Raw genomic sequence first — 12153 nt, forward strand, 5'->3', positions numbered from 1 at the left:
TTGAAACTAGCGAACGAAAATTTGCTATAACGTACGTGTGTAAGACGGAGACATCACATGCTGGTTCGACGTCCTCTTAACTAGGAATAATTTATAAAATATTTTATATTACAATAGTAATAGTTGCGAATTATAAAATAAAATGGAAACGGATGGATCAGGCTGTAGTAAAAAACGAAAAGGAAGAGCTGAAAAAATTCGAGACAAAAATAAAAGCATCAAATAATGTTTCAAGTCTCAAAATAGCGAAGTGCGTTTTAGCCGAACTCTGTCATTATAATAATAATATATTAATAATTAAAAATATTTAACTGTTACTAAACTACTACTAACTGTTATTAAACTGTATAAGGTACAATAATCTACAATTTATTTTATTGATAGTCAATAGAGAATGAGAAAATCAACATATTTTGCAAAATACTTAATGCAATAAGTACCTATTTTATTTTTTTTAATATGAAAATATACATTAAACTATTTTAGTGCGATATACTGATATTCAATTGATACTTTTAAAAATTATAGATAATATTAATTACCTATCTATAAGTATAAATTATAATTTATCGATTTAATAACAAGGCTGGTCAAATTAATTTTTTTTTTAACACAGTTTTTAACTCAACTTAAACTTTTTTACTCATTAATACCCATCCTAGTATAATAATTATAGATTTATTTTTAGAGTAATGATAGCAATACGCCAATACTTGCTTGTATTTGTTTTAAGCTAAATTGCTTAATTTGCTTAATAGAGTATAAGCAATATGTTTTAAGCATAGAAAAAATTATTATATACCATACGTTATAGCATACAATAGTGGCGTTACGTGGCAAAATCAGTAATCTCCGCTTTTTTTGAAATAAATGTTTTGATAATATTCATATAATACTTTTTACTCTGCGTCGATTGGTGACACCGATTTTTATCACATATAATCCCCAATCGAGATAAATCGTTTTAATACTAGCTGATCGCAGCAAAGAGAGCAATCACCAATCATAATACCATAATATAATACATTTTCTACGTTTCTGTGGCAAACGGGGCAATCTCCATGCGTTTCTGTGACAAAAGCGGCAATCTCCGTTGGTTCCACAGCAAATTTGTCAAAGTCCATTTTCCCTCCTTTATTATTTAATGTTATCGACATTTAACAAATTATATGATTACAGGGAACAACCCAACTCCACTATCAATCAACGAAAATAAAATATCAACGAAAAATACAAGAAATAAAGGTAAAACAGTTTTTCGACATTTACCAAAAATCACTGCCTTGGAGATTGCTGACTTTGCCACATAAAGCCTCAATTTAAAGTCTCAAATTTAATTTATTTTCATGTTTGCAGAATATTAATTACTTAATCTAACCGAACATATTCTAAATGTGAGCATTATAAGGTACTTTAATATTAATATCAAAATAATTCATAATAAAATGTGTGTTGTGTAACCTGATATCTCCCACTTGAAATGATTGATCGTCCACCTTTTGTCCATATTGGTTGAGGATACGGTATACCTACTCTTTTACAGCTTAATGTTACATTTTTCTTCCATCGCGTAATCAAAACTTGACTGAATGATACTATTTGAGCGGAGATTTTAATCGTTGGGATTACAGTTATTGTTCTAGTGCTCTCTCCTTCCCCAACTTTAGTTAATGCTTTGACCCAAAACTGGTATTTCGCACTATCAATGATTCTTGATGCTTCAAAAACCTCAATAGATGGGCTAAGTATTTTTTTTATTGGTTTCGACTAGAAAAAAACATTAAAGTTATTAAAACAATTATTTAGAAAATTAATATAATATAATGCTTACATCTTTATGACCGCTTAAAATTGATATGTATAAAATATAACCAGTCAGTCTCCCATTTGGACGAATTGGTGGAAGCCAAGATACAACAATGGTTTTTATAGAGCTTATGATTGCTTTGATATCTGCTGGTACTGAAGGGGCTAAAATACAAACAACACAATGAGCTTTGTGTGTAAACCGATAAGGAAAAAACAATTGTATTACTATCTTCTTCAGTTTTGCAGTAAATTGGATCACTTTGAACCCCATCTCCTTTACTCGTAAATGCAAATACTGATATGCTATAGTTTGTGTATTTCAATAAAGCTTGGATTGTTGTGTATTGTATAGTAGTAATTTTCGTTTCAAATTCGTTTTTTTCTGAAAACAATACCACGCATAATTGTTTAATAACTGTATGAACTTATTTAATATATATAGTTGTTTTGATAATTATATACACTTACCATACCAATCTTCTGCTGGTTGATACGATACTTTGAAACCTTGTATTTTACCATTGCGCCCCGTTGGCAGAGGTAAATCCCACGATACTTGAATGCTTTGTGATGTTAAAGATCTACACGTAAGTTTTTCTGGTGGCATTGTTGGTACTAATTGAATATTATGTAGATATTATTAAATATTAGTGATAACCTCCTTTTATTATATTGTGTACCTTACTACCTAACATTTATTTGGTATTATAATACTCACTTCCTTCGTCAGTCTGCACTGTAATAGGCTTAGAAAACGGCCCAGTTCCTCTGCTGTTAAAAGCTTGTACTACAATCGAATACGTCGTGTACGGTATTAGACCACTAATGACAAAGTCTTCGCCATATTGAGAATTTATGTTAATAGTTTTTATAATGTAACGACTGTGCGGTACCGTTGGTGTCGTAGGATTTTGTGTATCATCCGTCGGCAAGTATCCAATGTGATATCCAATTAAAATTCCATTACAAGAGTCTGACGGAGGTGGTTCCCACATAATTAAAAGTTCTGTTTTGCTTTTAGCTTCGGCACGAATGTTTTGAGGTGGCATACTGGGAACTAATAAGCGATTTTAATAATAAATAAATAAATAAATAAGATTCGAGGATGTTAGTTTAATAGAATTTACAAATTTAGCCACGTATTTTCCTTATCATCCCTTATTTTCTTATTATTATTATTTCCAGTTTATTTTACTCAATTGATAAAATATACCTCTATATTTTTAAATTTGTTTATATGTACTTACATATTTTGTGTTAAAGTATGTAGAATGAAGAAACTTCCATTTTCTTTTAAATTTACATATATCATCTTATATAATTACAATATAAAGGGGTTTATCTTTTTAATTTGAATAATTTAAGCAGTATAGTGGTATACCTTATATTTTCTAGCTACTAATTTTTGTTAAGATTCGTAATTAGTTAATGTTTTAAGGTAATTAATATTAAATAGTCAGTAAAAGTTGATACCTATATCAGTATTATTAGTTTGTGTTGAACATACAAACTAAAAAATATATATTTTAATTTAAAATAAGATTATTGATACTTATTGATAGTCGATTTAAATACATTTTGTCCCGTAGCCTGACTAAGTGTATTATCAAAACTCACGGAGAGAATTATTCTAAAAAAGAAAGCCCTTTTCATAGAACCACATACTCCGATTCGTCAGAAGTTGTTGCGAAGAGGTCCTAGCCTTAACGTCTCATATCGAGAAAGGCTACAATGACAAAATTAAGTCTAGAACTACCTTCATCGATATTTCGGTAGCAGACGATATGGTTTGGAAAGACGGCTTACTATGGAAACTATCAAATATTATAGAATGCTCACGCTTGGTACAATACAATAGAGCCAGTCTAGAAATAAGAATTTTCGAGTTTATCTTGGTAACCGGAAAAGCAGAACATGCATACTAAACAATGTCATACCTCAAGGATCTCCCCTGGCCCCAATTATTTTTAACGTTTATACTCACTAGTCATGACATACCAAGTATAGACTTTAAAATTTTCTCTTATGCAAACGACATCTACATAATAGCGCAGGACAAGAAGCTAGAAAATATTGAGAGAACCTGACATTAGACCTACCAAGGTCGGAAAAATTCTGCTTCATTTAAAGAACAGGGAAGCCAACAAAAAAATATCAGTCTATTATGCGGCGAAAAAATCAAAAACGAAAAGGCACCCGTGTATCTTGACATTGCATTGGACCGGAAGTTAACCTTTAATACATCTGCATAAAGATCAGCAAAACTTAAAACTAGAATTGGCCTTATCAACAAAAATTAGCTCACCACATGGGGAGCTGCAACAAGCGTCCTCCAGACTTCTTCCTTAGCCCGGGTCTACTCAGTCGCAGAGTACTGCATCCCAGTATGGGCAAGAAACGCTCACACATAGATGGTAGACATCTACCTAAGGAAGGTCATGCGCCAAACAGCAGACGCAGTCTTGAGCACAAACAAACAATAGCATCTCTACCTAGCCAACATAAAACCTCCTCATATAAGGAGACAAAACAGTGTGGTAATAGAAAAGGGCAGCATCTATAAACACCAGAAGTTATCAATAAATGAAGACAGAATTGTAAACCCGAGACTTAAGTGTTAAAAACCGTTCTTGCTAAGAGCTCGGATCATCACCGAGGCGAGGATAAATACCCCCGATGTGTGGCCGGCTGAATGGCAGAGAGAGAAACCCGGAGGATCCAAGTAGATAACGTGCGCACTCTAGTTTTAGGCACGGATCTTCCTAGGAAAATCTGAGTTAGACTCAACAGAATACACACAGGACAAAGTAGATGCAACGAGCGCATGCATAAATGGATGTTAAGAGAGAGTTCGGAATGCGACTGCGGCGCGGTGCAAGCATACAGTCGATGCAACATCTAAGTCTGAATTGTCGATTAAGAAGATACGATTGTGATCTGGAGGACTTTATCAAAGTGACCTCTGAGTGGCCTGGTTAGATTCTTTAGATGTAGATATCTAAACTAATTTAATTTAACTTAATTTAATGTGGTACTTATTGTTATATTTGTTCTGTTATGCTTTGTTAACATCTTAAAATGTGTATCTATATTAGTTATAATAATAATAATAATAATAATAATAATAATAATAATAACAATAATTTCATTTAACCTCTTATCTAAGAAGAAAATATTTTAGCGCTACCGCTCATTGTAAACTGTAAAGTCATACTAATAAATAAAATACATTTTATGCTGATGTCACGAACAATTTAAATATCTTAAAACTAGGTACTATCATATAGATTTTAAATGTTAAATTCATAAAAAATCTGATGATATAGAGAGAAGAGAGTTCTGTATACTTGTTTAATACCATAATTATTAATTTTAAAACATTGGGATATAAAGTATATACTTTATAAAGTGTATACGTATATTTAATTTATATTGATATACAACTATGGTCTTGGCCAATGATGTCAATATTTAAGGGTTGTGAGACATATCAAATGACGTGATATTTAAAAATATTAATAATAAATTTACCTTCTTCTTGTGTGAAAGCTTGTGCTTCGTCACTGGGTTCACTAAATCCCATGGCATTTTCTGCAATGACTCGAATATGGTAAGACGTTGCCGGCGTTAATCCCTCGATGGTTGTAACGGTTTGAGTCCCAGCAACAATTACTTTTGCCGGGTCAGTTATCCATAAAGCTATTGAAATAATGATTTTCAATGTAAAAAATACTCTTAATCAAATAATGTTAAACATACATGCAACTAATTTGTATTGGACTATATAATTTAATATAACACTGTTTCCGTCGTATGGTTGATTCCATGTTATTTCCATTGACCGGCTTTGTTGATTCAAAATTCTAATATCTTTTGGACTTTCCGGTGTCTCTGTTTAAATTATCACTTGATAAAATACACACAACTATGTTTATTTACGATTTATACGTATCACATACCCTGCACTATTAGTTCAATCGAATTCTCATCTTCTCCGAAGTTATTACTCCCGGTACATTTAAAAAAACCTGTATCGTGTCTATATACAGGCGATATTCCAAGCTCTGACATTATTCCATTGTCTTTAGATTGTTCTCTTATAGTAAACCTGGAGACATCCCAAAATAAATAAATCATAGTACAAATAAAATATATAGACCTTTTTTCTTATATAGTAGGTAGTAGAAAAAATAAATATTTTATAGGTACTGATTGAGTTATGTTATAAAAATTAAATCAAACCAGGATTTTTTTTTTAAGTTCAGAATTAATTATGCCATGTAGATACAGATTTATAAAGTATTAGAAAGTATTAAAATACTATAGGAAAAGTTTTATATTTGACTATCTATATTGAGTATAGCACTATATTTAGGATTCTAAACGGTTAAATTAATCTTAATGTATTAGTATTTATGTCTTAGTAATAATTACATTTGACAATATTAGCTTATGTCTTTGATTATCTAAGAATAATATATTAAGTAGGATTTGTAACAAAACGATTTGTGGGGGTTTTGAATGCCTACATGCTACAAATAAAGAAATGTTACGTTTTGGCTTTACAGTTTTTATTCCTCTTATTTTAATTTTATGTATGTATTATTTTTAGCGGTTTGGTTATAAAATACAAAATTACACTAATTTCCTTAGAGGTTTCATTGAAAAATCTTATTTTATTGTAAAATATACTTTTAACAATTGAATAGGTACACGTCCTTGAACTTCCCGGGACCTATCTGTCCCTATCTTCTTCTAACTCATTACATCTCTCTGCATCTGATAATTTATTATAAGAATAGATAATATATTAACAAGCTTATCATTATTATAAGTTATAACATACTATTTTAGGTTCCAATTCAAGTGTCACTCAACGATTGTTTGTATATTAAATGGGCATGTATTTGAACTGTCAGCTATGATTATAATTCAATCGTGTTTTTGTATTTTAGGCTCCAACTAGTATTAAAGTTTTATTAGAATTTGAGTTTCCTTGATTTGCTTTGGTTAATAAAAGTGTATAACAAACATTTAGGGTTATATAAGTTATATTTACTATTATTTTTCTAAGCCATGAATTACGAATGTAAGGTACATTTTTTTCAGTAATAATAAATAAAACAATTAAATAAATTTGGTTTAAATTTGAATGTAAAAAATTCAAGGAATCATTCTTGATGTAAATTGTATATTAAAATGTTTAATTTAACGATAAAATCAATAACAAATTCATATTTCATTACCTTCGATCTATATCCTTTAAAATTTGCATATTAGTGGATCCCTTCCATGATATTTGTAATGGTTTATCTCCTACAGCAATACACTGTATATGAGCATCATCATTAAGTTTAACCCGAATTTGTTTAGTTTTTTGTATAAACTTTACTGGAGCTAAATATAAAAAAAATGAAATAAACAACAAGCACTTGTAAAATATCATTATAACACAGAACTACATACTCGTATAGTTGTATCATATACATTATTAAAGCAAAAAATATGATTTTACCATTTATTTTTAATTGTATGACTTTGCTCAATCCAGGACTAATGTCGTTTTTGGCCTCGCACATATATTTCCCCTCATTAGCTTTACTAGTATGCAAAAATTCCAAAGTTCCATTTCTAAAGAAATTTACATTGGGCTCATATAAAAAGTCCTTATATTCTCCTATGGAATCGCCTAAAAAATATAATAAAAATCTATTTTAATCGATTTCATCATTAAACGTACAAGGCAATATTCATGAAACATATTTTGATTAGCCAGATATTTTTACTATACAGTTATATTCACTTTAGCTAGTATTTGTCAACAGACAACATCCTATATGAATCAATACCTACTTGTTTCACTTTCTCCCGCTTCCAAAAATTTTGGTGTATGATTTAAAAGACTTAATTTTGGTACAAGTATTTTAGTAGATAACTTTTTCAGTTGCTATAAACTGTACCTATTTCTATGTTGTTGAAAATAATGTTCTGATATTTTATTTCATAATATTCTTGATACTTTATGATTAATTTATGCAATGTATTGTAGATTCAAAACTGAATACCTAACCATACCGATATACATAAGTACAGGTATATATGGTAAAGAAAATATATATATTGTTGCTCTTTTGGTAGAATGCAAATTCATTTCAATGATAATTATTATTTATCTTATATTGTATAGTGGACAAATGTTTAATTATAAAAATGTTATTCTCAATTTCTAATTAGGTACTTTACAAAAATATAATATATAGACTATGCTATATTTCATTGGTCTTCAGGTTAATATATTGATAAATTCACACACTTAGCCATTAAATAATTACTGTCGAAATATCATACTATACATAATTTAACTAAATAGGTACCTACCAATGAATGAAATTTCTTACGAAACCCCAAAAATAATTATTGAGAATTTGATATTCTTATAATAAAGTATAATATTCATTAACCATAATAAATCAAAATTAATTATAATACTTAAATAATGTAAAATACCAAATGATTTCCTCCAAACTACCGTTGGTGTAGGATAACCTTCTGCCTGACAATGTAACATGCACGTATAGCCCATAACCACATTTGTGTCTTCAGGTTCAACGATCCATTTTGGAGGAACTAAAATTATTAATTTTTATATATTATAAATAAAATATTAAATACAATTTATATTTATATTTCTCACCGTTTACTGTTAGTGGTACGGTAAATTTCTCTTCTCCTGCTGAATTTGTTGCTATGCACGTATAGTTTCCTGCATGTTCTGCAGTGATACGCTCTATAATTAACGATGACGAATACTCATCATGATTTCTTGTAATTGTTCCCACTCCTAAGCCATTATTTACACCATCACTGTCTTTTGTCCAAGTAAACATGACAGGAAGGTCACCTTCTACAATCTGACATGAAATTGCTGCACGCATACCTTCAGCTAAAAGGTTTGTCATGGGAGGAATTGGTAAAATTTTCGGTCGAACTAAAAATGTAATCATGAAAACAGTAAGTTTATATACAATTGAACTATTTGATATAATAGATACTTAAGACTTGAATTTCCACATCTCTTCTAGAAGAATGACCGTGATGATTTTTTGCTTGACAAGTATAAGTACCAGCATCTGTTTGTCGTTGAACTTGTTCTATTGTAAGAGTTCCATTACTGTGGACTTTTTGACGAAGATTAACTGGTAATGTTAATCCATCTAAAAATAAGTGTTAAAATAAAAATATGAATTGCCAATTTAAAATTATATTACCTTACCTCGTTCCCAACTAATTGATTCAATCGGATAACCTGCTACAGGACACTTAACTATAAGTTGTTTTCCGGCTACAACATGAACACTAGGCATTTCCCTAACGAAAGGAACTCCATAAACATTTATTCTAGAAGAATGTGAAACATGTGCAATTTCATTATGTGCTGTACACGTGTACTCTCCACCATCTTCGACTTTCAATGAAGATATGTTGGCATGAGCTATAACATCATCATGTGCTGTCACGTATTGACCCACCAAAATTCTATTCGATTCTGGTATAGGAAATCCATCTAAAGTCCAAGTAAACTGTGGAAGAGGATTTCCCGATGCTACACATTTTAATGATAAAGATGGCCCCGGTTGTAGAGTTTGCTCGGTAAACCAATAAACAAGTTCAGGTCCAATATCTGTTAATTCGTGGTTAAAATGAAATTAAACTTAACTATATTTTATCTAATTTATTTTATATACCTCCAAGAAGTAATTGAGTGTTATCATGGGCCATATCCCAATCATTAGTTCCAAAACATTGGTACATTCCTTGATCATCTTTATTCAAGGGAGATAACATCAATGTTTGCTTATGAAGTGATGATGTCAAACGTACTCTCCCATTTAGTTGCATTAAGGGTTGTCCATTTTTATACCACATAATTCTATTAATTGGATGGCCATTGACTGTACATACAAACTGGACAGACTTTGTAGGATCTAATAGTGAAGAACCAACTACTTTTTGAGGTAGTATGTTAACTGAAAGGGGCTCTTAAATAGATAAATTTAAATTAATTATTTTAGAATAATTCATAAAAAAAAAAAATTACCAGTGACAAACACGCTATGATGAACTGTTTCTTCACCTACGCTATTATTTGATATGCAAACATATTTTCCATCATCGTCTAAACGAATTTTTTCGATTTTAAGAAGGCCAGGAATGGGTACTGATAAACGGGAATCATGCGCTAAGGCTTTAAGTACGTCTCCATTTTCCCTATACCATCTATAAGTTGGTACAGGAAATCCTTGAGATAAACAAGATAGTATAAGGTCGTCTCCCACTTTAACCTGTTTTCTACTATCGGTTTCCACAACAACTCTTGGTCGTTGACTTCCAGTAGGTTCTGAAATTATTTTTTGTGAGTATCAAAAAAGTGTTCTAAAAATAATGAAATTACCATTCACAGTGATATGTCCAGGAAAAGAACTAGCCTTAGTTTCACCAGTTAACTTATGTACAGTTCTACAAGTATAACTTTTAAATCCATCGCTAGAATCAACATCGTTAATGTATAAATCACCATTTCCTAGTACAAGATATTTTCCACCAGAATCAACATTAGGATAAAAGTGAATTATATCATCCTGTGTCCACGACGTTACCATTACGTAGCTAGAAGCATGTGCAGAAACATGACATCGTAATAACGCTGTATTTCCGATACTGACATACTCGGCATAAACCTGGACGTCATAGTTTTGATTCATAACTGAAAATTAAGTTTATTTTAATTAAAAAATAACATAGGTACTATAAATATTGAAATGTGGTTAATATATCTTATTCAGATGCATTATAATGAATAGGAAAATAAAACTTTAAATAAACTAATAATCATACCAGCATTAATATGAACTGCTCCACTAATAATTTGACCAACTGCATTACTAGCCTTGCATCTGTATTGTGCGCTATGTACATCATGCATGTAAGAACTTGGGCCAAAACTAAGAAATATCAAGCTACCGTTCTGATGTACCACTCTGATTTTTGGTATTGTCATCACCCTCGTTCCATCCTCTAAGAATTTAATTTAATTATATAATTAAAAAATAATATTGATTGAATATGCCACAATCATACCTAGGTACCATTGCACTTGTGGCGTAGGGTTCCCAAATGCAGTACAATCGATTTTTACACCAGTATCGTTTGAAAACTGGACGTTGAATGGTGGTACTAGACGAAATGCTGGTCCTATTAGTTCATTATTTGCTTGACACACTGTAAACACATTAATTTTAAATAAAGAGCATAACTTTGATGTTAAATGTTATAAAAATATAATAAATGTAAGATTCTAAATTAGTCTAATAATTGTTGATCGCTAAGGTTTTAGTGATTTATGGTGTTTCTTTCATTTCTTGTACTATTATGGTGGACAGAAATGGCTTACGGATTGAAAAAGGATGTTCAGACGTTGCTGACATCCCAAGGAAATTGACTGCGGGTAATTTCCTGTCGACAAAACTTCAACTGTGGAAATCCTACCGTAGAATATTGATTAATGTTTAAAGCAATTAACGTTTAGGATAGTATAGTTATCCCGTTCAGTTTGAGTCTCATTAGTATGGAAATAATCATTTGTATAGATTATGTTGTGAAAGATTACTTACATGAAAAAATAATGGCGAAAATATAGTAACTGACATGATGGCACACAGTCTTCATTATCACTCCATTCTGAAATGTAAACATTGTTAAAATGCATAGTAGGTAATTGAAAAGTATATTCTCATATAGTAAACTACGCAAGGTTTTAACACGTTCTACGTAGATTGCAGTACATCACGATCCTTGGACTTAAATCGGATTGGAATCAAATATCTATATTTATTCATGGGTATATGACATATGGTCCTAATCGTTTTATTTAGTAATTTTTTTTAAGACATATATTTTACTATGATAATAAAAAGTTAAAGTAAATTTTAAAAGCGGCTAACTATATTTTGAGAATTTTATAATACGTAATTTAAAGTAGATATAATTTATTTATTAAGATGCACGATTGGTTACTGACTAGTTACATTGTTATTGTTAAAAAAAAACTTAAAGAAAATCTTTAAAAAAGTGTATTTTGCAAGTTTCACTGTAATATATGTAATGCGCGTGAATTTATTTATATTAGTTTATCATACACATAAACTATGGACATTTACTATGAGTAATAACTATTGTGAAATAATTGTAATTTCTACATAAATATATAATTAACTTTTTTACATTTCTAATATATCTGATTTGTACCTACGTCTAATAATTTGTAAACGTAATTACATTATATAC

At 30.4% G+C, this 12153-nt stretch overlaps 1 protein-coding gene across 3 annotated transcripts in view; it reads right to left on the bottom strand.

Moving 5' to 3' along the window:
- LOC100163727 (Down syndrome cell adhesion molecule-like protein Dscam2) overlaps positions 1–11711 on the bottom strand; it is a 19285-nt gene extending 7574 nt beyond the window's left edge. Inside the window, exons 1-20 of one of the 3 annotated variants that reach the window (XM_016804517.2) lie at positions 11481–11711; positions 10948–11088; positions 10705–10884; positions 10262–10573; positions 9908–10207; positions 9555–9848; positions 9083–9490; positions 8862–9023; positions 8504–8797; positions 8317–8436; positions 7325–7498; positions 7056–7206; positions 5769–5917; positions 5569–5700; positions 5341–5508; positions 2528–2866; positions 2278–2424; positions 2036–2191; positions 1832–1971; positions 1462–1767 (exon numbers count right to left, since the gene is read on the bottom strand). In XM_016804517.2, the coding sequence (XP_016660006.2) occupies positions 1462–1767; positions 1832–1971; positions 2036–2191; positions 2278–2424; positions 2528–2866; positions 5341–5508; positions 5569–5700; positions 5769–5917; positions 7056–7206; positions 7325–7498; positions 8317–8436; positions 8504–8797; positions 8862–9023; positions 9083–9490; positions 9555–9848; positions 9908–10207; positions 10262–10573; positions 10705–10884; positions 10948–11088; positions 11481–11562 (4155 nt within the window). In that variant the 5' untranslated portion in view covers positions 11563–11711. The remainder of the gene's footprint in view (positions 1–1461; positions 1768–1831; positions 1972–2035; positions 2192–2277; positions 2425–2527; positions 2867–5340; positions 5509–5568; positions 5701–5768; positions 5918–7055; positions 7207–7324; positions 7499–8316; positions 8437–8503; positions 8798–8861; positions 9024–9082; positions 9491–9554; positions 9849–9907; positions 10208–10261; positions 10574–10704; positions 10885–10947; positions 11089–11480) is intronic. The other 2 variants (XM_003244617.4, XM_001950975.5) reach the window with 2 other exon arrangements.
- Between the last annotated feature and the right edge of the window lie 442 nt (positions 11712–12153).

Source organism: Acyrthosiphon pisum, chromosome A2, assembly GCF_005508785.2.
Source record: "Acyrthosiphon pisum isolate AL4f chromosome A2, pea_aphid_22Mar2018_4r6ur, whole genome shotgun sequence".
Classification (NCBI taxonomy): Eukaryota; Metazoa; Arthropoda; class Insecta; order Hemiptera; family Aphididae; genus Acyrthosiphon; species Acyrthosiphon pisum.